The sequence below is a fragment of the Oryctolagus cuniculus genome, chromosome 16, assembly GCF_964237555.1.
Source record: "Oryctolagus cuniculus chromosome 16, mOryCun1.1, whole genome shotgun sequence".
Lineage (NCBI taxonomy): Eukaryota > Metazoa > Chordata > Mammalia > Lagomorpha > Leporidae > Oryctolagus > Oryctolagus cuniculus.
Window position 1 is genome coordinate 66,242,270 of NC_091447.1, and position 27,618 is coordinate 66,269,887.

Genomic DNA, 27,618 nt, shown 5'->3' on the forward strand with positions numbered 1-27,618 from the left:
GCCGCGACTCCGCCTCCTGCGTGCGCCGGGGTCGGGGGCGAGCGGGGTCGGGGCCCGGGGTGCCGTCGGGCGAGGACTTGGCGCTGCTGTCCCGGGGAGGCTCCAGCGAGGAGGACGCGGGTTGGGGCTGCTCCAGGCGGCCCGGAGCCCGCACGGCCGCCGCGGGCCCACCTGAGGGCACGGGGCGGGCGCTCCCGCCGGCGACTAGAAAGCCTGGGCCAGCTGGAGGGCGGAGGCACAGCCGGACGCACCGAGGGGGGCGACCAGGGGTTGGGGGGCGGCTCCCGCGCCGGGGGCGTGGCCTGCGGCGCGCCCCGCCCCCTCCCTCAGTCCCCCGCGGCCGCCAGACCCCGCCGAGTCAGCCCCGGGCGCGCCGCGGAGCCCGGACCCTCGCTGGGACGCTCGGAGCCGGCGATGGCGCCCCTGCTGCCCCTGCTCTGCCTCGGTGTGGCAGCCGCGCACCTGGCGAGTGCCCGAGGTGAGGCGCCCGCGGCGCATGCCTGGGTCCCCGTCGCCTGTGGGCTGGGGGCACGAGGGGGCTCCAGTCCCGCGTGCGGCGGGCCGAGGGTCTCATCCGCGCCCCTCCCTCCTCGGGGGCAGAGTAGGGGCCCGGGCCACTCCCCACCTGCATGGCCCCGGGACAGAGCGCCGAGAGTCGGGGCAGGAAGGGGCTTGGACGACGTCCGGGCCGCCCCTGCGGTCTCCCGGCGGGCAGCCCAGCACTAACCGCTAGCCGCTCAGGCCCCAAGTGCAAGGATGGGAGGTAGACTGAGGGAGGGACTTCCAGCTGGCCAGCTCAACACTCGGAAAGGGAGGCCTGGCTGGGCGAGCGGAGTCAGCCCAGGAGCCTGGGGCAGGCCTGAAGGGCTTCCTGGAGGAGGCGTGCCACCACCACCACCCCCAGCCGGAGTTCAGTTCTGGCCTCGCAGGTCTCGTTTTCCCCACAAAAACGGCGACAACCGGAGCCCGAGAGGCGGCCACCGCGGCCCCCCCGTCAGCTCCCTTCACTACTCCTCACCCCTCCCAAAGATGCCGCCTCCACCCAGGAGCCCCCGGGGCCCGCCTGGGGCCTGCAGGGCCAGCCCTCGCCCACCCTGGAGGGCTGGGAAGGTGAGTCCGCCTGGGCCTGGGTCAGCAGCGGCGGGGCGTGGGGAGGTCACGGAAGGAGGGGACCCCGCGGCTCCAGGAAGGGAGGACCCCAAGCGTCCGGTCAGGGGGCGGCCCGCGGGTACGCAGGGCCCTCCCCACAGAGCGCAGGGGGGCGGGGGTCCCGGCAGGCCGTGGCCCGGTTTCCCAGCGCGTGCGCTGCCCGCAGAGGCCAGCGAGTGGACGTCCTGGTTCAACGTGGACCACCCGGGAGGCGATGGCGACTTCGAGAGCCTGGCCGCCATCCGCTTCTACTACGGGCCGACGCGCGTGTGCCCGCGGCCGCTGGCGCTGGAGGCGCGCACCACCGACTGGGCCCTGCCGTCCGCCGTGGGCGAGCGCGTGCACCTGAGCCCCGCGCGCGGCTTCTGGTGCCTCAACCGCGAGCAGCCGCGCGGCCGCCGCTGCTCCAACTACCACGTGCGCTTCCGCTGCCCGCTCGGTGAGCGCGGGCGCAGGTGGTTGGGGCCCGGGGGGTGCTGGGAGGGCAGAGTGCGGTGAGCAGGGGCCAGAGAGAGCCTGGGAGGAGGGTGGGGCCCAGGGGCACGGCCGGAAGCGCCCCTCGCCCATCTGCGATGGCTCCATCCCGGGGAGGGGAGGCGCCGGGCTGACCTCACGGAGCTTACCTGGGGGCGGGAGGGGCCGCACCGGGCAGCGCCGGCCGGGGCCCCGCTTTGTCACCAGGGATCCAGACGGATCCGCCTGACCACCCACCCTCCTGCCACCCGCAGAGGCCGCGTGGGGCGCGTGGGGCCCTTGGGGTCCCTGCTCAGGGAGCTGCGGGCCTGGCCGTCGCTTGCGCCGCCGCAGCTGCCCAAGCCCCGCCGGCGGCGCCTGTCCGGGGCGCCCCCTGGAGGCGCAGAAGTGCGTGCGGCCCCAGTGCCCAGGTAGGAGAGGCGGGGCCTCGCGGGGGCGTCGCCCGGTGGGCGGGGCCTCGCGGGGGAGGATGGAGCCTGGCGCAGGATGCCGCGCACGTGGGGCCGCCACGGGGGTCGTGCGCAGGCGGACGGGGCCACACCCAGGACGGCGCCTCTCCCGTGTGCGCGCACGGGCGTCCGCGGAAGCCGCTCCCCGCGCGCGGGGGGGGGGGTGGAGTATGGAGTAGCGCACAAGCACGTGGCTCCCGCATCCACACCCGCGCCCACGCCCACGCCGACACGCGCTCGCCCATGCCCTGGCGGATGGGACGCCGGGGCCCAGGCACGGCGGACGCGACCTGACCTGAAGCTGTGCCCGTGGGGCCTGCGCAGGGCGGGGCGCGGTGGCCCGTGGGGGGGGCTCTGCCCTCCTGGCGCCTCTGCCCCGACGTTACCAGTGGAATTTTCCGTTTTATGGACAAACCGCAGCGTTGGCAGCGCTGGGAGGTGTCCTGGCCGTGGCCCCAGCCCCCCGCCCAGCGCCCCCGAGCCCTCGCCAGGCATTTGGCGGCTCCTGCTCCCCTCCCCCGTCAGGTCTCCCCTCCCTCACTCCCCAGACACCCCCTCCCGCCCCGCCTGCTTGGCCCCTCCACGCTAGGGGTCCCCCAGCCCCTGAGGGCCGCAGTTTGGGGCTGTGGCTGCCTCTGCGTTTGAGCACAGCCCCTCCCCAGGAGGCCTCTGCCCCACTGTGTCCCGTCCCCCAGGGTGCCCCGACCACACCCTGCTGGGCTCAGTGCTCACCCCGTCTAGCCGGCCGCTGCCGGGAGCCAGGGTCTCCCTGCGAGATGACCCTGACGTGGTGGCGACCACCGATGCCCGAGGGGCCTTCCGGGTGCCTGGGGTCTGCGCCAGCAGCCGGACCAACGTCAGTGCCCAGATGGATGGCTTCTCCGCGGGCGCCGCCCAGGCCCAGGCCAACAGCTCCGTCTCGGCCGTGGTCACCGTCATCCTTCACCAGTTAGGTAGGGACACTCTAGGGGACGTGCGACGCAGCCGAGGGAGCAGGTGGTGGGGGCGTGGGCAGGGCCCTGACCCCTGTCCCCCCCCCCCGGCCCCCCAGAGAAGCCCTACCTGGTGAAGCACCCGGAGTCCCGAGTGCGGGCTGCGGGCCAAAACGTCACCTTGTGCTGCAAAGCCTCGGGGACCCCTACGCCCAAGAAATACTCGTGGTGAGTGCCCGCGGGCGCCTCAGAGACGCCCGGGGAGAGTGCGCTGGCCTGGGAGGGAGGGGGGAACCCGCGCCCAGGGTCCCCACGGTGCTGCTCACCCCCCAGGTTCCACAATGGGACCCTGCTGGACAGGCGACAGCACAGGTACGGCTCCCACCTGGAGCTGCGGGGCCTGCGTCCGGACCAGGCGGGCAGCTACCACTGCAAGGCGTGGAACGAGGCAGGCGCCGTGCGCTCGGGCACGGCCCAGCTCACCGTGCTGGGTGAGCCACGCGGGGGCCCCCTCCCGGGCCAGCCCTGACCGCGAGCCAAGCCCCGCCCCCACACAGGGTCCCAGAGACTGCTTTCTGCGTCCAACCCCAGCCTCCACCCACGGGTGCTAAGCTGGGGCTCAGGCTGAGCCCATCCCCCGCCCCCCGCAGCGGAGCCCTGACCTGGCCCTCTTCTGGTCCCCCAGCCCCGGGCCAGCCAGCCTGCGACCCCCAGCCCCTGGAACACCTCATCAGGCTGCCGGATGACTGCGCTCAGCCGGGCGGCGGCCCTGCCTACCTGAACGTGGGCCACTGCCCCGACACCCCCTGCCCCGGCACGGCGGGCTCGGGGGCCCGGTGTGGGGACAGCCCTGCCCGCTGCTGCTCGGTGCAGCGCCTGGAGAAGCGGGAGGTCCGCTGCTCGGGCTCCCTGCTCCCGGTCAAGGTGGTGGCCGAGTGCGGCTGCCGCAAGTGCCTGGCCCCCCGTGGGCTGGTGCGGGGCCGCGTGGTGGCCGCCGACTCGGGGGAGCCCCTGCACTTTGCCCGCATCCTGGTGGGCCCCGAGCCCGTCGGCTTCACCTCCTACCAGGGCGACTTCACCATCGAGGTGCCCCCAGCCAGCGAGCGGCTGGTGGTGACGTTCGTGGACCCCAGCGGCGAGTTCGTGGATGCTGTCCGGGTGCTGCCTTTCGACCCCCGGGGGGCCGGCGTGTACCACGAGGTCAAGGCCATGCGGAAGCGAGCCCCGGTCATCCTGGAGGCCGGCCGGAGCCACAGGATCCCCCTGGGGGAGCTGGAGGCGGCGGGCCCCTTGGGCGAGCTAGTGCTGCCGCCCGGGGCCTTCCGCCGAGCCGACGGCAGCCCCTACGCGGGGCCCGTGGAGGCCCGCGTGACGTTCGTGGACCCCCGAGACCTCGGCTCCGCGGACACGGCCCCCAGCGACCTGCGCTTCGTGGACGGCGACGGCGAGCTGGCGCCGCTGCGCACCTACGGAATGTTCTCCGTGGACCTCCGCGCGCCCGGCTCGGCCGAGCAGCTGCACGCGGGCCCCGTGGCCGTGCGGGTGGCCGCCGACCAGATCCGCATGGCCGGCCACGTGGAGGCCCTCAAGCTCTGGTCGCTGAACCCGGGGACCGGCCTGTGGGAGGAGGAGGGCGGCTTCCGGCGCGAGGGGGCCCCGGGCGGCGGCCGCGCACGCCGCGAGGAGCGCGTCTTCCTGGTGGGCAACACGGAGATCCGCGAGCGGCGCCTCTTCAACCTGGACGTGCCCGAGCGCCGCCGCTGCTTCGTGAAGGTGCGCGCCTACCTCAGCGACAAGTTCGCCCCCAACGAGCAGGTGGAGGGCGTGGTGGTCACGCTGGTCAACCTCGAGCCGGCGCCGGGCTTCTCGGCCAACCCCCGCACCTGGGGCCGCTTCGACAGCGCCGTCACCGGCCCCAACGGCGCCTGCCTCCCCGCCTTCTGCGACGCCGAGCAGCCCGACGCCTACACGGCGCTGGTCACGGCCACGCTGGGCGGCGAGGAGCTGGAGCCGGCCCCCTCCCGGCCCCAGCCGGACGCGGGCGCCGTGGGCGTGGCGCAGCCCTACCTGGACAGGCTGGGCTACCGGCGCACCGACCACGACGACCCGGCGTTCAAGCGCAATGGCTTCCGCATCAACCTCGCCAAACCCAGGCCGGGCGAGCCGTCCGAGGCCAACGGCCCCGTGTACCCGTGGCGCAGCCTGCGGGAGTGCCAGGACGCCCCCACGACCGCCAGCCACTTCCGCTTTGCGCGCGTCGAGACGGACAGGTACGAGTACAACGTGGTGCCCTTCCGCGAGGCCGCGCCCGCCTCCTGGACCGGCGACCTCCTCGCCTGGTGGCCCAACCCCCAGGAGTTCCGGGCCTGCTTCCTCAAGGTGCAGATCCGGGGCCCCCAGGAGTACACGGTGCGCTCCCACAACGCGGGCGGCAGCCACCCGCGCACGCAGGGCCAGCTGTACGGGCTGCGGGACGCGCGCAGCGTGCGCGACCCCCAGCGCCCCGGCACCTCGGCCGCCTGCGTGGAGTTCAAGTGCGGCGGGATGCTGTTTGACCAGCAGCAGGTGGACAGGACCCTCGTGACCATCATGCCCCAGGGCAGCTGCCACAGGGTGGCCGTCAACGGGCTCCTAAAGGACTACCTGGCCCGGCACCCGCCCCCCGTGCCGACCGATGACCCGGCCACCTTTGCCATGCTGGCCCCTCTAGACCCGCTCGGCCACAACTACGGCGTCTACACAGTCACCGACCAGAGCCCGCGGCTGGCCAAGGAGATCGCCATCGGCCGCTGCTTCGACGGCTCCTCCGACGGCGTCTCCCGGGAGATGAAGGCCGACGCGGGCACGGCGGTCACCTTCCAGTGTCAGGAGCCGGCGGCCGGCCGGCACAACCTCTTTCAGAGGCTGCTGGAGTCGCCGGCGGCCGTGCTGGGCGACATCCGGCGGGAGATGGGCCAGGCCCAGTCGCGAGCCCTGGGGCCCCTCCGCACCCGCAGGGGCAGGGCCCGGCAGTGACCCCAGCCAAGTCCCCGCCTAGTCGACCCCCTCTGCGCGCCCTCCCCCTGCCCAGAGTGCAGCGCGCGCACCCTTCCCCTGCCCAGAGTGCGGCGCACCCCGAAGTGTGGCTGCAGCCTCACCCTGACCTCCCACGTCCTGCCCTTGGGGCCCCTGCCCCAGCAGAAGTAATCTTGGGGTTATTTATTGAAACAAAGCCTGGCTGGGGGGTGTGAGGGGGCATCAAGGCTGGGCCCCGTGAAAGCGAGGGAGGGGGTCCACTGGGGGAGGCCCTGGGGCTGGGGAGGTTGTTGGGGGGGGGCGGGGGCGGCTGCTCGGGGACGTCATTAAAAAAACGCTTCGTTATTTCAGACTGTGGTGTCAGATCGCGGCGCCTGGGGACGGGGATACCTGGAGCAGGTGTGGGGCCCTCGCCACGTGTCCACGACACCAACGTGCCGACACGCGTGAGCGGCCAAAACCGCGGGACTCGGCAGCGGCTGCTCCGCGGCCTGGCGCGGCCTCTCCAGCCGCCGGCCGCTGGCCTTGTGCCCGGGACTCTGCAGTGGGCAGGGTGGGGCCCCGGTGGGGGAGTGCAGGCGGCTGTGAACTTGGACTTCCTCAACGGGGCCACGGCAGCCACGCCTGGGCCATGTGGTGAGCAGGCTGCCCAAGGCCAGGGCCCCGGGCCACAGTCAGGGCTCCGCCTCCTGCGAGGGGGTCCTCTGGGCCTCCCCACCCCCGGGGCACGTCCACGAGCCTCCTCAGGGTGGACTTGGGCCTGGAGGGAGCGGGAAAGGCCTTGGTCTCTGAAGCTGGGCGGAGACTGGGGGAGCTGGGGCTGCCTCTCCGCCCCACCCCAGCTCTGCTTGGGGCTGCCTTGGGGGGGTCCTGAGGGAACAGGGGCACCTCCCCCCAGTGGCTGCCATGGCCTGCAGGCCCAGTGTGACGAGGTGTCAGGATCCCCAGGCCAAATACCTTTCATTGAGAAAGTGTTGGGGCCTCGCCTGCTGCCAGGCCTGGCCCCGGGCCCCTTCCCCCGGGCGGTGCGGGGGTGGGGTCCCTGAAGCCCCCTTCGCCAGCACTGAGGCTGGGCCGGGGAAGGCGGCCAGGGAGGCTGTTCCAGGCACGGGCCCCCGAGCCCTGGCTCCTCCCTAGCCCACTGCCAACTCTGGCCTCGGAGCCGGGGGCCCTGCCCCTCCCTCCTGGAACACAGGCTGTTCACCTCCTGGAAGAAGCATCGCTCGCCCCCTCGGGCCTGGTGGGGGAGCGGGAGACCCTGCTCTGGCCGCCCCGGGGTCAGCTCAGGGCACAGGAAGCCCCGGGGCCTGCCCACGGCGCTGCAGGCTTTTATAATTTTAGAACCAGGGGCTCTTAAAATGCCTAACAGCACCGTGGGGAGCAGAACGGGAAAATGCCTCCAGCAACACTCTTAAAGCCACAGGACCCCAGAGAAAGAAGGTACCCGCACGCACACTGAGCGCCGACCGGACGCACGCCCCCCACCCCCATCCCCACTTGAGGGGCGTCTGATGTCGTTATCTACGGCCCTGGGCTGAGGGGGCGTAACCCTCGGCCCCCTTTGCCAGCTGAGCAGGGGCACTGTGCTGCAGGGGAGAGAGGGGGCCAAGGCGCCAGGTTTTGCAGGACGCGTAGGAGTCTTCCAAGTGGGTGAGGCAGGAAGGGCATTCCAGGCGGAAGCCCCAGGAGGGAGACGCGTGGGGCAGGTGAGCGGGCCCTGGGGAGCCACGGAAGGCTCCGCGGCAGGAGCTGGAGGGTTAGTCTCTCTCTCTCCGCTTGTTGGAAAGCCTTGCGTTAATGGAAATGGGGTCTGCTCCCCCCACGGTGGGGTCCAGCGGGGAGGCAGCTCAGCGCGGCTCCTCCCCCGCGCCCCCGGCCGCCTCCTGTCCTGGCTGAACATCCCTGGCGCCTCCGGCGGGGCCTCGTGGGCCTGGCACGGCCGCCGCCACTTCCCCGGCCCCGTCTGTCTCGCTCATCAGACCCCAGAGCCTGCAGCCAGCCGGGGGTGCAGGGGTGGGGGCGTGGCCTCCGTGAGGCGGTGGAAACTGAGGCAGGCAGCAGCAGGGAGACAGCAGGCCAGGGGGATGCTGACGCCCCGCAGCCTGGCCCTGGGGGTGGCGTCTGGGCAGGCAGGAGTGGGGAGACCCCCTGGAACTTGGGGTACCACAGGTGCTGATACTTGGAGGCAAACTCAGGGTCACGGCACGGCGGGCCCAGGAGCTGTGTGGCAGACCCAGACACGCCCGTCACCCAACCCGCAGTCCCACACTGTCCGGCCACCTCTTGGCCCCCTCAGCACAGACACACGGGCAGTGACACCCGCACACGCCGGACGCCACCCCACCCCTCACGGCTGCCCAGGTAGACAGACGCCCAGCGCGGCGGCCAGGTGCACCTGTGAGCGCCTGTGTGCAGGGTCCCCTTGGTCCCTCCACAGCTGCCCCGCACATCGGGACGCCCTGGACCCCAGAAGACCTGGGTCAAGGCCAATTCCAGCCCCCTGTGCCCTGCCCTGCTTCAGCCCCACCAAGCACACCTGGCCACAGGTGGGCACACACAGGCCTGGGGGAGCTGGGGCCGGGGTCTCCGGAGTCCCGGCCCATTTTCCAGGGCGGTTCGGAATCCTGATCCCTTTCCTGCTGACGCAGCCCCAGGGGGTGCCAAACCTCAGGTATGTCCCCGGGCCGCCTGGCGGGGAGGCGGGGGGGGGGGGGCCTGGCAGGACTCAGCCCTTCCCTGCGCCTCGCTCCCCCCTCGCCCCAGCTGGAGCCAGAGTTTGCCTGGTGGAGCGCTCAGCACAGCGCCAGCAGGCCGGGCGGGGGCGGGGACGGGGGCTCCCGCCCGGCAGGGACTCTTGGTCAAGGGCCCGGCTCCTGCCGCTCTGCCGGCCTCGTAAAGACGCCGCTTGTCTGTGGGGAGCTGGCGGGGCTGCCTGTCCCAGGGCCAGGCGCTGGGAGGAGGAGACACACACACGCCCACGGGGTGGCTACATGCGCATCTGTGGCCACGTAGGTGCTCAGTCACGCACCAGCAGTCCCAGGACTGGGGGCCGGCCGCTCAGTGTGTGGGGTCGGAGTCAGGGGGCCGGGGCCTCTGGGAGCGGGGCTCAGGGAAGGCTTCCTGGAGGAGGCAGGGGCTTGGCAGGGTGGACAGAAGTCCGCCGGGGCAGCCTCGGATGTCCTGAAGCCTTGAGCCTGGGTTTCTAGGGTTTGCTTGAGACGGACCCCAACTCGGGGACCTGGATCGGAGCCGGGCATCGCCAGACGCAGCCAGGAGGCCCAGGCGGGCTCGGGTGTTGCAGGCACCTGCTGGCGAGCTCTGGCGACCCCCGCGCCACACTGCGGACACGGAGGTCGAGAGGGAGGCAGGGCTGTTTACGCGCCGCGGGGACGCTGACCTGCAGCCGTGGCCGCTGACCCGGTCACAAGCACACGCTCGGGTCTCCGGCCAGAACACTAAAGCTCCAATAAGCCAGCCTGGAGACGGTTCCGGCCAGGCCTCCCCTCCCCCCGCCCCGTCCGTGTCTGCGAGGGGCTTTGATGGGGGCGGGGACCCAGGCAGACGGATGTCTGCCTGCAGGTCTGGCGGCGGGGGGGGACGGGGGGTGGACCCTGGCCTCGGCCTCTGCCTACCGCCTGGCCCAGCAGCACAAACACTTGGAGATGGCCGCCCCAGTGGAATCTGGTTGTGGTCAGGCCGTGGCTGAAGAAGCCACTGGAAAAACACGCAGCCCACGGGGCCAGGCCCAGCTTACGTTTCACAGGGTGGCAGCGGCCTGGCACGCAGGAATGCCTCCCCTGGGACACGGCCACCGCGCCGGGCCGCCCTCAGCCCTGGTCAGGCTGTGACTCACCTCCCTGTGTGTGCTTGGGGTCAGGCCCCCTGGCACGACTCTGTGGAAGGCCCCTGGTCTGCGTGCACGCCCCTGGCGATGGGGAGCTCACCCCCTCCAGGAGCCAGGGGCCTGTGGCCGGGCCTGGTCCCCCCAGGAGGCCCTAACTCCCGTGGCCACGGGGAGGGGAGGCCGGGGCAGCTGAGCGGGGAGCCCCCTGCATCCCCCAGGGCCCGGTCCCCTCAGGCCACCTGGGACCAAGTGCCCCGCTGCAAAATGAGCTCCTAGCCTGGCAGCTGTGGGTCAGGGATCCCCATCTGCTCCAGCCCTGAGCTGCAGGCGCGGCAGGAGGGTTCAACACGCATTGAGCACCTACTGTATGCATCTCCTCACCGACCCCTCCCAGTGAGGCTGGTCCCGCGAAGGCCCCGTTTTGCCGATGAGGAACCCCCCCCCCCCAGGCCACCGCAGGGACCCAGGGAACCTCGTTCTCCTGACGGCGGCGGCCCCTGGTGGCCACCGCGGGAACTGCAGGCTGGTTGCTCCCCAAGTCCCTCAGTCCTGTTCCCTGGGCACGGCCCCCGCCAGGTCACCATGGAAACCACTAAGCCCCAAAACCAGCTCAGGCCAGATTCCCCCCCCCCCCGACCGGAGGGCTAACCCGACGTGACCTCTGGTCTCCAGTTGTCACCCTCAGTGATGCGCGGGGTGCTCCAGGCAGCCGCAGCCCCTCCCTCCCCCCGCCCCCGCGGCCTTTGCCCTGGTGTTGGGTTCCGACCCCCAAGGCCTGGGTCAGGCTCCACTTCCTCGCCAGGGTCTGGGGGCCTCCCAGCTTTCTCCAGGGCTCTGGTGGGCTGGGCCTTCAAGCGCCCCCTGGAATCGCTAGACTGGGCACGGACCTCACCAGGCACTCATGGAGGGGCTCTAGAAACTTCTACCTTGAAACTGTCTAAGGGGAGGACCTTGAAACTGCCGCTGCATCCCTAACTTGGGCCTGGACAGCTCCCCTTTCCAGAATGACTGAAGCAGCAGGTGCACGGGGAGTTGTTCACGGTGAGGGGCGGGGCCAGACGAGAGGCGGGGCCAGGTGGAGGCAGGAGGCTGAGAAGGAGGGACGGGGCTGAGGTCCCAGAGAGAGGGTGGGGCCAGCTGAGGGGCGGGGCCTAGGTGGGCTGAGCCACGTGGCCGGCGGGTTCTCTCGCTCGCGGCTTCCGGCCAGTATGGGACGTGGAACGCGGGTGGGCGGCAAGGGAGACGCCCTCACAGACAGACCTGGAGGGCGGGAGGGAACAGGACGAGGAGGGCGGGGCGGCAGGGCCAGACACAAGCATGCGTGCTGTGAGAGCGCCTCCTGCAGGCCCTTGGGGAAGGGGCAGGGACGTGGGGCCCCTGGGGGATGTCCAGCCTCACCCGGGGCTGTCGGCTGCCACCAGCTGTTCCTGCTGTGACCGGGACGTCTGCGAGGGCCCCAGGGGTGCGGGGAGTCCAGTGCTGGCGAGGTGCCTGCCTTGTGCCTCAGTTTCCCCAACTGTCCGGTTTAGGGAGGCGCATGAGAACAGCACTAGCTCCCCCCTCCAGCTGTCCCCCAACTTGCTGTGGTGTCTGACTGCCCAGTGGCGTCGCTTCCGGGCTCCCTAACTGGCTCTGACGGAGAGGCAAGGGCCTTCCGTCTGCCCGCTCACTCCCCAAAGGCCCGCAGCAGCCGGGGCTGGGCCAGGCCACAGCTGAGGAGCCGGGAGCTCCGTCTGGGTCTCCCGCGTGGGTGGCAGGGGCCCAGGGACGTGAGCCCTCACCTGCTGCCCTCCAGGTGCCCCTGAGCAGGGAGCTGAGCTGGGACGCAAACGCAGGCCCTCTGACATGGGATGCAGGGTCCCAGGCCATGGTTTAACCCATGTGCCACAAAGCCCAGCCCCAAGCGGTATCTCGACTGCTGCACTGAACGGCCCCCCCGGCCCCGTCTCCTGCCTGCCTTTGAACTCTTCTTGCTCTCAGAAACCGCAGGGCGCCACCTGCGAGGCCCCCGGACCACCCGCTGCCCCAGGCCCTGGCCTGGCCTGGCCGGCGGCCCGAGTCCCAGTCTGGGAGACCAGAGGCAGAGCCAAGCCCCTCGTCTGCACCCCCTGCAGGCCCCGGCCAGGCGCCCCATCAGCCCAGCCACCTCCCTGCCCCGAGGGGCTGAAGCCACAGGGCACCCAGCTGGGCTGAGCTGGGGCGGAGGCCACAGTGACAGGGGTCAGAGTGCTCCCAACCGTCTGGCCCTACGCACGCCGCTCTGAGAGTGCCAAAGGGGGGAGATGGGCAGGACGGGCAGGGCGCACGCTTGGGGCATTTATCGACTTCCAACTGGAACCAGACCCGAAATTCCCAACAGAGCAAAACAGCACAAAGAAAGACAAGGAAACACGGGGCCACTCCCAGAATCCCTCGCTCAGGACGGGCCCCGAGCCCTGCAGAGGGGAGCCCCAGAGACCACCGGCGTCCCCGAGGCCGCTGTCACCTGAGACGGATCTGTCACGAGCGGACCAGGAGATAAGTCAGCCACTTTAATGGGAACCCGTGTGCCAAGGCCCGGCACAGGAGGGTCCAGCCTGACCATAGACATCGCCGCTGGAAGCCAGCGAGCAGGGGAAACGCCCGGCCCGCACCCATCCCAACCCGGCAGGCGTGGCCGGCGGGTGCGCACAGGGGCCACCTCCCAGTGCCCTGGGCCTCTGAGGTCGCCGTCTGCACACTCACGGGGCCGGGGGGGGGGGGCCTGTCCTGCTGGTCCCCACACTCAGATGGAGGCTCCAGCGCTGGAGGTGGCTGACGGCGGGGGGCCGGCCCCCTGCCTGCCGACCCGGCCCTGCAGACAGAGACCGTCAGAGGGGGCGGCGGGGGAGGCTGCCAGCGTCCAGCCGCCACGCCCGAGGCAGGCGCAGGAGGCCGTGCCACCCCAGCCGCCCTGGGCTCCGGCAAGGACTTGGGGCCACCGAGAGCACGGGGGACGGCTCAGCTCGGCCAGAGGGAAGAGGCCCAGAAGCCCAGCCCGACGGCTCCCGCTGCGCCGCAGGCCCAGTGTCAGGCCCACCCTGGGGAGAGAGCGGTGACCAGGCGCTCTGGCCTCGTGGTGGGCCTGAGTTCCCGAGAGGAGGGGAGCGCCCAGGGCGGCCCTGTGGGCTGTGAGGGCAGCGTGTGGGCGGGCGCAGCAGGGGGCCCGCACGCCCGCACAGCCCCTGGGGCTCCCGGAGTCTCACTCAGGGCAGGGCCAGGCGGCCCCCGTGCCCTCCGCCCTGCCGGGTGGCCTTGCCGATACAGCCCAGGCGCCGCCCCCGCCGGTGTCCACTCTGAGCTCCCAGGGGCGGGGAAGGCGAGCCCCTCCCAGCCATTCCCCGGGGAGGAGCCCAACTTTCCTCCTGGCCGCCCCTACCCCGGGGACCCACACCGCCTCTTCTGGGGCACTGCGCCCCCCAGCCCCGCGCCGTCATCCTGCGGACTGTGGGGGCAGGGCAGACTTCGCGGTGAGCGCGGGTGGACCCCACGGCTGCTCTCACCTGGGCCTTCAGGCAGGCGCCCCCTGGAGGCGGCTGGAGGGAGGCCAGCGTCCGCAGGCTCAGAAACACGTCTCCAGCGCCGGCCAGCAGTGGGAAGGGGGCAAGGGAAGCTGCAGGGGGCCGGGTCACAGGGGGCGCGGGGTCAGCTGGGGCTGCGCGGGGGAGCGCAGTGAGCGCCGGGTCCCAGGGGGCCGGCCGGCCTCACTCACCGGGGCCGGGCGGCGGCGGGACCCCGACGTCGGGGGCGTCCGGGGCTGCTCTCCCGGCGTACGTGGCGGCCTCCTCCTGGAACTTGCCCGTGTTCTTTTTGTAGCGGATCCTTTTGTTGCCGAACCAGTTGGAGACCTGAGGACACACGGGGTGGGTGGGGGGGCGCTGCAGGGCCACGCCCCACGCCCACGGGCACGCGCTGGTGACTGAACCAAGGACCCGGGAGACGTCTGCTGGAGGACACCCTGGAGGTGGCGTCTCACAGGCGAGCCGTGACCTGCGCACTCTGAACTCCTTCTGGAACCTTCTAGATTCCTCTGGGAAACGCGACAGCCAGGGCGACCCCACTTCTGGGAGGTTGGCAGGAAGGCCCGGGACCAAGTCCCAGACATCCAGGGACAGCGGGGCGCAGAGGCGGCTGGCTGCAGTGGCCGCGCTCGGCCCTGCGGGGGCGCTGCAGCCTCAGGGAGAGGAGGGAGGATGGCAGCCAGGCGGCGGCGATGTCCGGCCGTTCTGTGCGCTGCAGCAGGCCAGGGGGCGCCATGGCCTCGGCTGCCCGGTGACGGTAGCACCCCCAGTCCCGACGTCGAGTAGGGGACCCTGCCCACGGGCCTGAGCCCCAGCGCGAGCCAGTGCCTCGCCATGCCAACTGGATGAAGCAGCTGAGTGGCCGCAGGACAACCACCGCTGCTCCTTTAAAAACGCTTTGTTCCTGGGGTGGGGTGGGGGTGGGTGCAGCGGTTCTGACACCGCTTGGACGCCGCACCCCGTATCGGAGCGCCGGGCTCAGTCCTGGCTCCGCTGCCAGCGCCAGCGCCCTGCGCATGCACGCCCTGGGTGGGGGGGCGGCCGTGCCGGCTCCGGGGCTGGGGTCCCTGCGGCCCACGGGGGAGACCCGGGTGGAGCTCCTGGCTCCTGGTGTTTGCGGAAGGAACCAGCAGTTGGGGGATTCCTCTGTTCCTCCGCCACTCGAAATGAAATAAAGGCTTTTTAAAAGCTTTCCGCTAATGATTTTTTAGTTTCTCCCGCGGCCCTGCCGGCGGTAGCCAGGACAAGAGCGTCTCCCTGGTGCCTGGGCTGCCTGCTCCACCCCAGCCTCCCACCACCCGAAGGGGCCTCCTGCTGCCCCAGCCTGGGGTGGGCCCTTGGCTTCCACTTATCTGTACGGAATGTTCCAGAACTCTGCAGAGCTAAGTCTGCCAACACTCTCCCGTGCGAGTTCACTCGGCACTGCAGAGGGACGAGCAGCGAACCCGGCGTGGGTGAGTGCCGGGGCCCCTGGGCGCACCTGTCCTAGGTGCAGGCGCACGCCTCGCTCTGGGCGTCTTCTCTGCTCTCAGCCTGAGCTGCCGCCAGTCCTGTCCTGTCCCTTGCAGGGCCGGCGCCGCAGCGTGGCAGGTAACGCCTCCACCTGCGGCGCCGGCACCCCACAGGGCACCAGTTCCAGTCCCGGCTGCTGCCCTTCTGACCCAGCTCCCTGCCAACGTGCCTGGGAGAGCAGGGGCACCTGCACCCAGGTGGGCGACCCGGAAGAAGCTCCTGGCTTCGGTCTGGCCCAGGCCTGGCCGTGGTGGTCCTTTGGGGAGTGACCCAGCAGGTGGAAGACCTCTGTGTCTCCCCACATCCCTGCCGCTCCCTGTCTCTGTAACTCTTTTAAATAAATTAAAAAAAAATCTTAAAAAAAACCCTCCCTTACCCGAAGGGAACAGCCCCTCCCCAAACGGTTCCTGGTGAGACCCTCACAGCCTGCGGAACAGCGGGGCCCACATTCAGGACCCTCCCTTCAATCGTCGCCCCCGAGAGCGTCCCGAGCCCTGGTGGACCCAGTTAGGAGAGTCCCAGCACAGAGCTCCGCTGCTGGGTGCGCTCGTGCCCAAGGCACACAGGGGCAGCAGGGGGCGGGGACGGGGCCGCCGTGTGCACCCAGCCACACAGGGGCGGCACGGGGTGGGGGGGGACGGGGCCGCCGTGTGCACCCAGCCACACAGGGGCGGCACGGGGACAGGGTCGGGGCCACCATGTGCACCCAGCCACACAGGGGCGGCACGGGGACGGGGCCCTGACAACACACAGCCCAGCGCCCTCCCCTTAGGCCCCGGCCTTGCTTCTGAGGACCCCAGAGCAGCCCAGGTGACCCCGGGGGCTGCTGGGGGCTTGGCCTGGGCTGGCGGCCACCTGTGGCAGGGAAGGCGGGGAAGGGGCTGAGCACACGCAAGACTTTGGCCACACGGTTGTGGACAACTGGGGACTGAACCAGCACACGGAAGCCCTCCCTCGGCTGCTCAATGATGAACAAACAAAGCTGTAAAGTTTCCTGACCTCTTGGCCAGCTGGTCAGGGAAGAGAGGGCCCGCGCGTACCCCGCGCTCAGGGTGAGGACCCCCGCGGGGCCCCGGAGGCCGGCGGGAGGTGTCACCTGGGAGACGGTGATGCCGCCCTTCCTGGCCAGCTCCTCCTTGGCCTCCTCGCTGGGGTACGGGCTGCTCAGGTGGGAGTAGAAGTACTCGTTCAGCACCCCCGTCGCCCACTTGCTGAAGTTGCGCCGCTTCCGCCTGCAAGGACAGACCCCCGGCGGTGGGCCCTGCTCGCGGCCCCTCTCCCCGGACCTCCCCGGGAAGACGTGCGAGGCCCGCGGCCCGGACCTGGCATCCAGGAACCGCGAGCGCAGGGTCATCACGGCCTCGCAGGTGCTCTGCTTCAGCTGCGTCTGGATGGCGCGGAACCTGCCCCGGATGACGCCCACCATGCGCTCCATCTCCAGGGCGGACACGGGCCTCATCCTGCCCTGCTCCCGGAGCAGGTGGGTGACGTGCGTGGTGAACTCGCCGCAGGCCTGGGGTGGGCACACACGCGCGCCAGCCTGTGACCGGCAGCAGGGGGCAGCGCAGGGCCAGGACCAGGTCCCAGCCCCCCGCCCCGCCCCCAACAGCTGGCACACAGACTGGCTTTGAGCGCGCCCTCCCCGTCCACACCGCAGAAGGCGGTCGTGCGCGGGGTGAGCTTTCTGGGAGAATCGCGTCCGCGCCAGAGGGTCGCGTCCACGCAGAGATCACCTGTTCATATTTCTCCAGCTCAGAGCGGTACCTCTGCCGGATCTGGGCCAGCTGGGCCCTGTAGTCCGAGCGCTCAGTGCGACCGCCATTGGGACAGCCGCCGGGGGCCGCCGCGCCGGCCACGCCCTCGGCCAGCAGCATGCTGTCCAGCCGCAGGAGCTGGGCGCCGGGGGGCTCCTCTTCCTGGGGGCAGCAGATGCTCACCACTGCAGAGGGGAGAGCGGGACAGAGCAGGACGTGCTGCCGGCACGGCACGGCCATGGAGACACGGCACAGTTCGCGTGGAACGCTTAAGGGAAAGGACACTTGGCTTCTGGGGAAACTTGGTAGCAGACGTGGGGTGACCCGCTCTGACGGTGTGCACGAAGCCGGGCAGGGCAGCGCCAGGAGGCGCCCTGTGCTGGGAGGCGTGAACCCCGGAGCCAAGTCTCTGCCAGCGCTGGGAAGGAGGGCACAACCCAGGCGCTGGCACGGACACACAGGCAGGCAGCGGAGCCCGGCATCCGGGGCGGGGCCCTCCCATCGTGCGTGCGTGCGTGCATGCGTGTGCGTGTGTGTGTGTGTGTGTGTGTGTAGCGGGGCGTGGGGTGGCGTCACTCTGTAAGGTCAGAGCGGCTGGGAGCTGTGGCTCAATGTGATAAATCACCTGTTCGGACCCCTGCATCCCATACCACAGTGTCTGAGTTAGTCCGGGCTCCACACTCTTGTTTTTCTTTTTTTAATTGATTTATTTGAAAGTCAGAGTTACAGAGAGAAAGGTCTTCCATTCGCAAGTTCACTCTCCAAATGGCCAGGGCTGGACCAGGCAGAAGCCAGGAGCCAGGAGTGTCTTCTGGGTCTCCCACGTGGGTGCAGGGGCCCAGGCACTTGGGCCACCCTCCGCTGCTTCCCCAGGTGCATTAGTACGGAGCTGGATTGGAAGTGGAGCAGCCAGGACTTGAACCTGCGCCCATACGGGATGCCAGCATCACGGGCGGCAGCTTAATCCACTAGGCCACAACACAGGCACCCCCAGGCTCCACTTCTGATGCAGCTCCCTGCTAATGCACCCTGGGAAAACAGCAGGTGACGGCCCAAGTGCTGAGTGCCCACCACCCACATGGGAGACCCGGACACCTGTCGTTGGCCCGGCCCGGCCCTGGCTGTCGCGGGCATTTGGGGACTGAGCCAGCAGGTAGATCCCTCTCTGTCACTCTGCTTCTCAAATAAAAGGGAAAGAAAGAAACTTGGAGAAGCTGAGGAGCTAACGCTGGCCGGAGGAAAAGGGCAAAACACCGTCCCTCAGCTCGGGACTTGTGGCAAAGCCCACGCTGTACCATGAGGACATGTGAGGAGGGGAGGCAGAGGGAGGGGCAGAGTCCACAGACGGACGGACAGATGGACAGAGACCAGTCGCTGGCCTGGAAACAGGCGGGAAAGAGACAGCAACAAAGGGGCGGAGCTTTGCTGTAGCTGCTGGGTCAGAGGTGCCTGTGCCACCCCGCCCCCCGCCGTGAACAAGGACAGGACGCAGGGCACAGGGCCCCGTGTGCAGTCAGAAACCTCAGAGCCCACATTCCTCCAGCGACCTCCACACGCGCCTGGGGCGGCCCCACCCGCAGGCGCTCCTCTGACTCTGCGCACCTCTTCCTTCTCTCTCTCTCTCTTTTTTTTCCTAAAAAGACTGATTTGAAAGACGTCTTCCATCTGCTGGTTCACTCCCCAAATGGCAGCAACAGCAGGGCTGGACCAGGCCAAAGCCAGGAGCGGGGAACTTCATCCGGGTCTCCCATGCGGGTGCAGGGGCCCAAGGACCCGGGCCACCTTCCACTGCTTTCTCAGGCCTCAGCAGAGAGCTGGATCAGAAGTGGAGCAGCTGGGACTCGAACCGGCGCCCCTATGGGATGCCCACACTGCAGGCGGAGGCTGAACCTGCTGACCGCCCTCTGTGGGGCCCTGCACACCCTGGGCCCTGTCCTGGGATGGGCCCAGCAGCTCCTCCCTACGTGCCTGCAGCTGGGCCGGGCACCAGGACCAGGCTGAGACCACCAGGGGCCAGCACACCAGAGCCGGGTGTGGCAGGGCCTCCGCCACCTCTTCGGTACAAGTTCGGCTGAGGAGGGCAGCAGCCGCGTCAGCCCCCGTGTGTGCGGGGGGGGGGGGTGCTGCAGGGCTCGCGGTGCCCTCTTAGGAGTCTATTTTTAAGGATTACTTGTCTGTTGAGAGGCGGACAGAGAGAGAGAGATGTCTTCCATCCGCTGGTCCACTTGCCGAACGGCCCCAGTAGCTGGGGCCGGGCCAGGCTGAACCCGGGAGCCAGCCAGGGCTCCACCCGGGCCTCCCCGTGGTGGCCGGGCCGCGGGCACCGGGCCGTCGCTGCTGCCTCCAGGTGCCTCCGGGAAGAGGGACGGCCGGGACTCGGCCCGGCGCCCCGGTGTGGGATGCGGCGTCGCAGGCCGGCGCTGCCCCTGCTGCACCACCACGCGGCCCCCTTTACTTACTGTCAATCCAACAGGAAGCATCTCAGAGCCGTCGAGGGCGAGTACCACAGCAGGTGCCGAGGAGTCTTCAAAACACCCGAGAACGTCGGCCGGCGCCGCAGCTCGCTAGGCTAATCCTCCACCTGCGGCGCCGGCACCCCGGGTTCTAGTCCTGGTTGCCCCTCTTCCAGGCCAGCTCTCTGCTGTGGCCAGGGAGTGCAGTGGAGGATGGCCCAAGTGCTTGGGCCCTGCACCCCATGGGAGACCAGGAGAAGCACCTGGCTCCTGGCTTCGGATCAGCGTGGTGCGCCGGCCGTAGGGACCAACTGAAGGAAGACATTTCTCTCTCTCTCACTGTCTAACTCTGCCTGTCAAAAAGCACCAGAGAACAATAGGACTTACTATTCCCCAGTCAAACCTCTCTTCACAAGAACACTCGCCCCTCAGGGGACAGGGGCTTCCCGACACCGGTCTCCACGCCCCCATCCTGAGAACTGATCCTGGGACCACTGACACCCACGCTCAGAGATGTCCTCCCTGGACGTACACAGTGGTCACCCACGAGCAGCACGCCGTGAACGCCAGGAGAGGCAACCTAGTGTAAGAGGAAAACCCTGTGCCTCGGTCACCATCATCAGTCCCTGCTGGGGATGCCGCTGACCCAGGGCCGAGGGCTTGGACTTGGCTGGAGCTGTGTGCCAAGTGCAGCGTGGGCCCCTCCCCCCCCCCAGCTGCTCCGTGCACACGGCACGCAGCGCCCTCAGCCTGCTCCCCAAGCGCAGTCCTGGCCTGATCACGGTCATTAGCCTGCTCTGTTGTTACCATTAATTACAGCAAGCTCTCTTCCAGCAAAACACCCCAAGCATCCCAGGGGTGCCCCGGATTCTCCCGGGGCTCCCCATTAGCCACGGGGCCCAGGGGCTGAGCACAGGGATCCCGCCTGCCACTCGGGGGGAGCAGGGTGTAGAACACAGCCGGCCCACGCCCCATTCCCTACTTATCAGGGCGATAAAAACCTCCGTGAACCAAACCACAACCTGGAACCGAAGCCAGCGGGCAACGCGCCGTGCTTTGTAGGGGGCTGCTGTGACGGGGCATTAGGCGTCAGTAGGGTGGGGCCCACGTGGGGCCCACCCAGCAGGCCTGGCGTCTTCCTAGGCAGAGACGCAGGGGGCGCCACGGTGAGACGGCGGCCACCCACCGGCCAGGCGGAGGCCCTCAGAGAGAAGTCGCCGGCCAGCACATCCGGCCGAGCTTGGCGGCGGCTGGAGCTGGGAGCGGCAGCCTGAGCAGGCTGATACAGGAGCGCACCTGGGTGACATCGCCCCTGCCCAGGGAAGGCACTGTGGGGCAGCTCCCTCCCAGGCTGAGCTGGGGGGCGGGAGCCTCACCCTCCTGGGAGGAAGCCTGCTGAACCCCGGGGTTTGGCGCCCGAGACATCAGACGCCCGGACAAGCCCCTGGGGTCGCCCACAAACCCGTCACCCTGGCACACGTAGCCGGAGGCTGCTGCCCTGTGCGTCACCACTGCCGGCGCTGGGGTGGAGACGGCGCTGCCGGCTGGACAGGACCACCCAGGCCAGGCCAAGACTCACTCGGGCATCCCAGGAGGGGCCACACAGCCGGAGCCGGATCACAGACGGGAGTGAACCACGCCCGTGGGAGACCTGTGAGGTGGGCATCACATGTCATTCCCAGGACAAGGTGACCGGCGGCGGGGGGGGGGGGGGCGCACCCCTCCCTGGTGCAAGCACAAGGCGAGGGCAGGGCACGGGAACAGGTGCGGGCGGGGCTCTGAGGAGGGACAGGCACAGCCGTGGGTCCTCTCTGTCACCAGGGGCCCCAGCAGGAGGCTCTGGGAGCTGGGAACTCGGGCGAGAGCTGAGCAGGGCTCACCAATGACCACCTCTGCCCCTCTGCCTGCTCCCCCGCCACCCTAGAGGCCACCCCAGGGGCGCACGGCTGCCTGTACTGTCCTGCTCTTGGCCACCTCCCAGCCTCCTAGAATCTTGTGCTAAAACACCTTTCGGCCGGCGCCGCGGCTCGCTAGGCTAATCCTCCACCTGCGGCACCGGCACCCCGGGTTCTAGTCCCGGTGGGGGCACCGGATTCTGTCCTGGTTGCTCCTCTTCCAGTCCAGTTCTCTGCTGTGGCCCGGGAGTGCAGTGGAGGATGGCCCAAGTGCTTGGGCCCTGCACCCCATGGGAGACCAGGAGAAGCACCTGGCTCCTGGCTTCGGATCGTCGCAGCGCACTGGCTACAATGTGCCAGCCGTAGCAGCCACTTGGGGGGGGGGGGTGAACCAACAGAAAAAGGAAGACCTTTCTCTCTGTTTCTCTCTCTCTCACTGTCTAACTCTGCCTGCCCCCCCAAAAAAAAAAAATCCCCACGGGGCCAGTGTCATGACACAGCAGGTAAAGCCACCACCCGTGTCGTCAGCATCCCAAATGAGTGCCAGTTCAAGTCGTGGCTGCTCCAGTTCCAACCCAGCTTCCTGCTAATACACCTGGGAAAGCAGCGGGACATGGACCAAGTGTACCCGTGCGGGAGACCCAGATGAACTTCCAGGCTCCTGGCTTGCGGCCATCTGGGGAGTGAACCGGTGGATGGAAGCTGCGCACGCGCGCGCGCGCGTGTGTGTGTGTGTGTGTGTGTGTGTCCTTCCCTCTAATACTTTAAGTAAAGCCCAGGCCCTCACGGACACTGCGGGAAACCAGCGTGAAGCAGGGCGTGGGTGACAGGCCAACAGAACCTTTTCGGCCCAGGAAAGCTTAGTCACTTTCCTGCCGTCGCCAAGCGCACTGGTATCTGCCGGTGCCAGGGCGTTCCAGGGAGCGAGCCAGAAAACAAACCAGGAACAAGAGTGCAAGCTAACTGCAGGCGACAGCCAGGCCCTGGGGAGAACTCTCACCCGGCCAGCAGTGCTGCGAGACTGCGTGTGCGTGTGTGCGTGTGTGTGCGTGTACGTGGGCGGGCTCTCCCAAACATCCACAGGAAAATGCAAGTCAGAGACAGGTTCTGTCTTGGTGCAAAACATCCGCCATCCACGCACGGTCCTTCATAATATGCCTTCTCCGTAACTGTCTTGAGGACTCTACACAAAGGCCTTAAGCCAAGGCCCGTTCAGAGCCACAGCACCTGCCCAAACTCTTCTGCCCTGAAGCTCATGCATTTTTTTAATGTTTACTCGTTTATTTTTCATCTATTGAAAAGCAGAGAGAGAGAGAGAGAGAGAGAGAGAGAGGGAGGGAGGCTGGTTTACTCCCCAAGTGCCCCCAGGAGCTGGAGCCGGGAGCGCCATCCATGAACTTGGCCATCACTGCTGCTTCCCAGGGTGCGCATCAGCAGGAAGCCAGACCCAGAGCAGACCCAGTGGGACTCAACCCAGGCATGATGCGGGTGCCCCCACCACGCCCGTCCCAATGCAACAGTTGGAGGTATAATTCACGCGCCATACAGTCCACCCAGTGAGCTGAAATACTTCGGTGGTTTTTGGTTTACTTCAGGGTTGTGCCGTTTTCGCCACCCTTACAAGGAGAGCCTGTCTCAGCAGCTGCCAGTCTCTCGTGTGCTTCCTGCCGCATGGATTCGCCGGTTCAGGGCACTTCCTGCTGACGGCTCATCCAGCAGGAGGCTGGCGCGCCCCGCTGCCCTTCTGTGGGGCACCTGGCAGCGCCGTTCCTGCTCCCGGCTGAGTGATATTCCGGGCTACGGACATGCCACACTGCGGGTGCTGGGTTGTGTTCCTGGATTTGTCTGTCTCTATCACCCACCCACCTTTCCATCCAACACAATTTATGCCATGTTGGAATGTTCTAGACCACATGTGGCTATGCGGTTCTTAAAATGTGGCTAGCGTGGCGGGGGAATGTGCTGGTTAATCATATGTGGTTTGGGGGCCGGCGCTGTGGCGCAGCAGGTTAAACCCTGCCTGCAGTGCCGGCATCCCACGTGGGTGCCAGTTTGAGTGCCAGCTGCTCCACTTCCCATCCAGCTCCCTGCTAATGCCCAGCCCTGGCTATTGTAGCCATTTGGGGAGTGAGCCAGTGGATGGAAGATCTCGCTCTCTCTCTGTCTCTCCCTGTCAAACTCTGCCTTTCAAATAAATAAATATTTTTTAAATGATCACACGTGGTCTTAATTAATTCAAAGATAAACAGCCCGTAGGTGCGGCCGCTGCCTGGAGGAACCATCGCTCTGGACTGCAGGGTGACTCAGCTGCTCGGAGGCCCAAGTCCCACCCTGAGAGGGGTCCAGGGAAGACGCCGGCTCCAGGGGCCCCTAGCCCGGCCCTCGAGCTCTCCATGGGACTCACCCACAGGGACAGCAGGCGCCAACCAGGAGGCCGAGCCGCGCGACCAGCGACCTCCGTACTGCAACAGCAGCCTACCCAACCGGCTGACAAGGACAGGAAACAGGAGTCACCTTCATTGGCAGCCACCAGCAGGACAGGCGAGCGCAGACAGGAAGCACCAGGGTGTTTCCGGAAGTTATCAATCACTCCTGTGCACTCGGCAAGCGGCCAACTACCTCCACCCCCCACCACGCAGCACAGCGAGGGTTCCCAGGCCCAGCACAAGTCGGCAATGCAGCAGGCCCATGTCCACTGAACCAAGACCCAGACGCGGGCTCGCGACCCACAGAGGGGACAGTCACGCTGCGGGGAGGACAAAGCAGGCTCAGCAACTGCCCGGGACGGGACGGCCAAGGGGCTTCTGGGGCTCAGCATGACAGGGCTGAGCTGCCTGCCCACCTGCACCCCAGGACCCAAAGGCCTTCGCACAGGCTGGATCCGCGTCCTGCTCTGGGGTCAAGCGCCACCGTCTGAATTCAGGCCCCACCTCACTCTCGCTGGGAGGTCCACATGACTGACCCCAATCCAAACACTATAGAAAAAAATTCATTTATTAATTTGAAAGTGACAGAGATCTCTCATCCGCTGGGTTACTCCCCAAATGCCTGCAACAGCCAGGGCTGGGCCAGGCTGAAGCCAGGAGCCAGGAGCTCCATCCGGGGCTCCCATGTGGGTGCAGGGCCCCAGCACCTGAGCCGTCTCCTGCTGCCTCCCAGGTGCCCCAGCAGGGAGCCGGATGGGCAGCTGAACAGGTAGGACTCATCCCGGCACCCTGCGGCCCCCAGCGCTGGTCCTGGCCCTGCGGGTTTGTCCTCTTCCGCCAGGGGGCAACGTGAGACTCGGGGTTAACTGGAGAAGCAGCCCCGTCGCTCTGGGACCCCTGCTCTGCACTGGCTCCAGACCACACAGGGTTTTCTCTGGGCTGCACACGGGCTATTCCTGGTCACGGGGCCGGGGGCAGGTGGGGCGGCACTGCGGTCTCCCTCACCTTCCTGCCACCACCGGCTAACTTCTCAGACCACACGGCACAGCTGCCCCCCTCATCAAGGCCGGGGCCCAAAGCAGGCCCCCCCGCGATCCCAGCTGCACGGCCACGGACGTGCTCAACTTGGCTCTCAAGAAGAGGCTGCCCTGGACTTAGACTGCAGGTGTCTGAGCGGCCCACGGCCACTGTCGACAAGTCAGGCTTTTCACGGCTGCACGGTGGCTGCCCCGTCCTTGCCCCACCGCACCCCACGTGGGGACAGCTGGGCCGGCAGCGGAAAAGCAGCATTCGTTTCTAAAAAGAGATGCACGGCGCTGTGGCATAGTGGGTAAAGCCACCACCTGCAGCGCTGGCGTTCCCCCACCATACGAGTGCTGGTTTGAGTCCCGGCTGCTCCACTTCCGGTCCAGCTCTCTGCTGTGGCCTGGGAAAGCAGCAGCAGATGTCCCAAGTCCTTGGGCCCCTGCACCCACCTGGGAGACCCGGAGGAAGCTCCTGGCTTTGGCCTGGCCCAGAGCTCTGGCTGTCGCGGCCATTTGGGGAGTGAACCAGCAGATGGAAGACCTCTCTCTTCTCTGCCTCTCTCTGTAACTCTGCCTTCCAAATAATTTTATTTAAAAATCTTTAAAAAAATAAATAGAGGCGCAGGCTGAACGTGTGTGACTCACGCTGAGCACCAGTGTCCCGCGAGGCCCTGCCCGGGGCTCGCATGCGCACACACCTTGGCCTGTCCCTGGGAGCCGCAGGCTTCAATCCTTATCTTTCCCTGGGAGATGCTGGGTTTGAAGCTGACCGAGCTGCAGTAGCAGCCACGCAGGAGGTGGGGTAGAACAGACAGGCCCAGGCTGCACACCCAGGCTCCCAGTAACAGGTTTCTCGCCCTGTCCCGGCAGCCGGCTGGTAGAAAGGAGGTCACCGGGGTGCCAGCTTCCTGAGGCGACAGGTGAGCCACGACCGCTGAATTCCACCTCTTCACTGCTAAATTGTTCCTGTGATGCGAAAGCCAGATGCGGGGGGCAGTGGGGAGCCCCCACAGGGCTGTCTCCCAGGGCCGGGGAGGGGGCCGGGCAGGGTGTGGCCAGGCCCACTGCCTGTCGGGTCCTGTCTCTGCATGTGGCACTAACACTGCGATTTGTCACAGGTGACAGATAAACGGGGTCACCATGACCCGATTCCATCACACTCAGCTACAGCCAAGTCTCCAGGGAGGGGAGGGCCAGACACGAGCTGGCCACGCCCCCTGGCGTACTGGGGCCTTCCCACGGCTGCTGCAGCACCAGCGGGGAGGGCTACGGGGCTGGAGGGCAAATCCGCTTACAGCCAAGTCACCGCCAGCGCCAGCACCAGGCTTGCGTGTCTGCGTCCCCCAGAGCAGCCAGGCCCTCAGCACTCACACACCCCAGGAGGGGTCTGCGGGGGCAGGGGTGTCCAGGGAGGAGGACAATCTGGCAATGGGCGCTGCAGGCCAGAAGGGAGCACCCACAGGGGTGTCGCGGCGGGAGGGGGTGTCAACAGCAGAGGGGGACGAGGGGTGAGGGGGACAGGAAGGAGGGAGCTGATGCAAAGAGCTGCACAGGGGCCCCGCCCGCAGGGAAAGGGATAAAGTCTGGGAGAGAGAACACGGGGCTGGCTCTACGGTCCTCTAGAAACAGATACCGGAAGGAACTTCTCACGGTGGACCCTCAAACAAGGTGGGGCTCAGGGATACTGCCTCCTACCTACACGGTCAAAAATCTGGGCGTGGGGCCGGGCGGGCGTTCGGCTCAATGGGTAGCCGCCATCTGGCACATCGACACCCCATATCCGAGCGTCTGCGTTCAAGACCCAGCTCCACTCTGATCCCAGCTCCCTGGGAGGCAGCAGGTGATGGCCCAAGTCCTTGGGTCCCCACCACCCATGGAGGAGACCTGGATTGAGATCTGGGCTCCCAGCTGTGGCCTGGTGGATGCAGGCAGATGGCGGGTGAACCAGGAGACAGGACCTCTCTCTCCTCCCTCTTATTCTCTCTCTCTGCCTTTCAAATAAAAAATAAATAAATAAAATTTTACAATAATTTAATGGGGGCCAGCACTGTGGCATGGTAGGCTAAGCCTCTGCCCATGGTGCGGGCATCCCATATGGCTGCCAGTTTGTGTCCTGGCTGCTCCGCTTCCAATCCAGCTCTCTGCTGTGGCCTGGGAAAGCGGGAGAAGATGGCCCGAGTGCTTGGGGGCCTGCACCTGCGCGGGAGACCCGGATGGAGCTCCTGGCTCCTGGCTTCTGGCTTCAGATCAGATCGGCTCCGGCTGCTGCAGCATTTGGGGAGTGAACCAGGGCATGGAAGACGTTTCTCTCTGCCTATAACTCTGCCTCTCTAATAAATAAATGAAATTTTTAAAAAACATATTTTCCTGGTTACGGTAGTAAAGTGTATGCTATGTTTATTTTCACTACAATTGTAACAGAGGGGGTTAAAAAACAAAAACATGTCCTTTTAGTGATTAGGGGAGATGTGAATGCAGGTTTACGGTGGAATTTCCCAGAGGCGGGGCATCTTACCGCAGCCTTATGTGAACTCAGTTTCCACGGGCCTCAGCCACCCTAAGTACTAGCACTGTGCCCAGATCACAGAGGAGGACCGAGGACAGAGAGGTCAGTCACACAAGGTCACACAGAACCCACTGGCGCTCGGGCCACGTACTGTCACGTCCATGCCAGTCCCCCGCCCCAGCAGCGCTCTGACAGACGCAGCGCGTCCCGCACACCACTCTCCCGGTGCCCGTGCGGTGCCAGCCCTCACAGACACAGCGCGTCCCGCACACCGCTCTCCCGGTGCCCGTGTGGTGCCAGCCCTCACAGACACAGCGCGTCCCGCACACCGCTCTCCCGGTGCCCGTGTGGTGCCAGCTCTCACAGACACAGCGCGTCCCGCACACCGCTCTCCCGGCGCCCGTGCGGTGCCAGCCCTCACAGACACAGCGCGTCCCGCACACCACGCTCCCGGACATTGTGTGGCGCCAGCCCTCACAGACGCAGCCGGTCCCGCACACCGCTCTCCCGGCCCCCCTGCGGTGCCAGCCCTCACAGACACAGCGCGTCCCGCACACCGCTCTCCCGGTGCCCGTGTGGTGCCAGCTCTCAGAGACACAGCGCGTCCCGCACACCGCTCTCCCGGACATTGTGCGGTGCCACGCT

General features: G+C 67.8%; 2 protein-coding genes across 8 annotated transcripts in view; one reads left to right on the top strand and one right to left on the bottom strand.

The window, feature by feature from the left end:
- Window positions 1-27,618, bottom strand: part of PBX4 (PBX homeobox 4) — a 38,262-nt gene that overhangs the window by 5,524 nt on the left and 5,120 nt on the right. Inside the window, exons 1-6 of one of the 6 annotated variants that reach the window (XM_070059081.1) lie at window positions 18,271-19,208; window positions 16,648-16,853; window positions 16,237-16,427; window positions 16,011-16,146; window positions 13,594-13,729; window positions 13,385-13,494 (exon numbers count right to left, since the gene is read on the bottom strand). In XM_070059081.1, coding sequence (XP_069915182.1) covers window positions 13,385-13,494; window positions 13,594-13,729; window positions 16,011-16,146; window positions 16,237-16,427; window positions 16,648-16,788 — 714 coding nt within the window. In that variant the 5' untranslated portion in view covers window positions 16,789-16,853; window positions 18,271-19,208. The other 5 variants (XM_051828227.2, XM_051828225.2, XM_070059077.1 and 2 more) reach the window with 5 other exon arrangements.
- CILP2 (cartilage intermediate layer protein 2) lies at window positions 70-6,369 on the top strand. Of its 2 annotated transcripts, XM_051828207.2 has the most exons (9): window positions 70-478; window positions 1,030-1,110; window positions 1,316-1,588; window positions 1,878-2,033; window positions 2,768-3,025; window positions 3,124-3,232; window positions 3,338-3,495; window positions 3,690-5,274; window positions 5,715-6,369. In XM_051828207.2, the coding sequence occupies exons 1-9, from the start codon at window positions 415-417 to the stop codon at window positions 6,232-6,234; spliced, it is 3,204 nt and encodes a 1,067-aa protein (XP_051684167.2). In that variant the 5' UTR covers window positions 70-414; the 3' UTR covers window positions 6,235-6,369. The 2 variants fall into 2 exon arrangements, with proteins under 2 accessions (XP_051684167.2, XP_051684166.2); XM_051828206.2 differs by having other exon boundaries at window positions 74-478; window positions 3,690-6,369.

Coding starts and splice junctions, on each gene's coding strand:
- CILP2 (XM_051828206.2), top strand. CDS start 415: ATGGCGCCCCTGCTGCCCCTGCTCTGCCTCGGTGTGGCAGCCGCGCAC. Junction 479..1,029: donor GCACCTGGCGAGTGCCCGAG/GTGAGGCGCCCG, acceptor CCCCTCCCAAAG/ATGCCGCCTCCACCCAGGAG. Junction 1,111..1,315: donor CACCCTGGAGGGCTGGGAAG/GTGAGTCCGCCT, acceptor CGCTGCCCGCAG/AGGCCAGCGAGTGGACGTCC.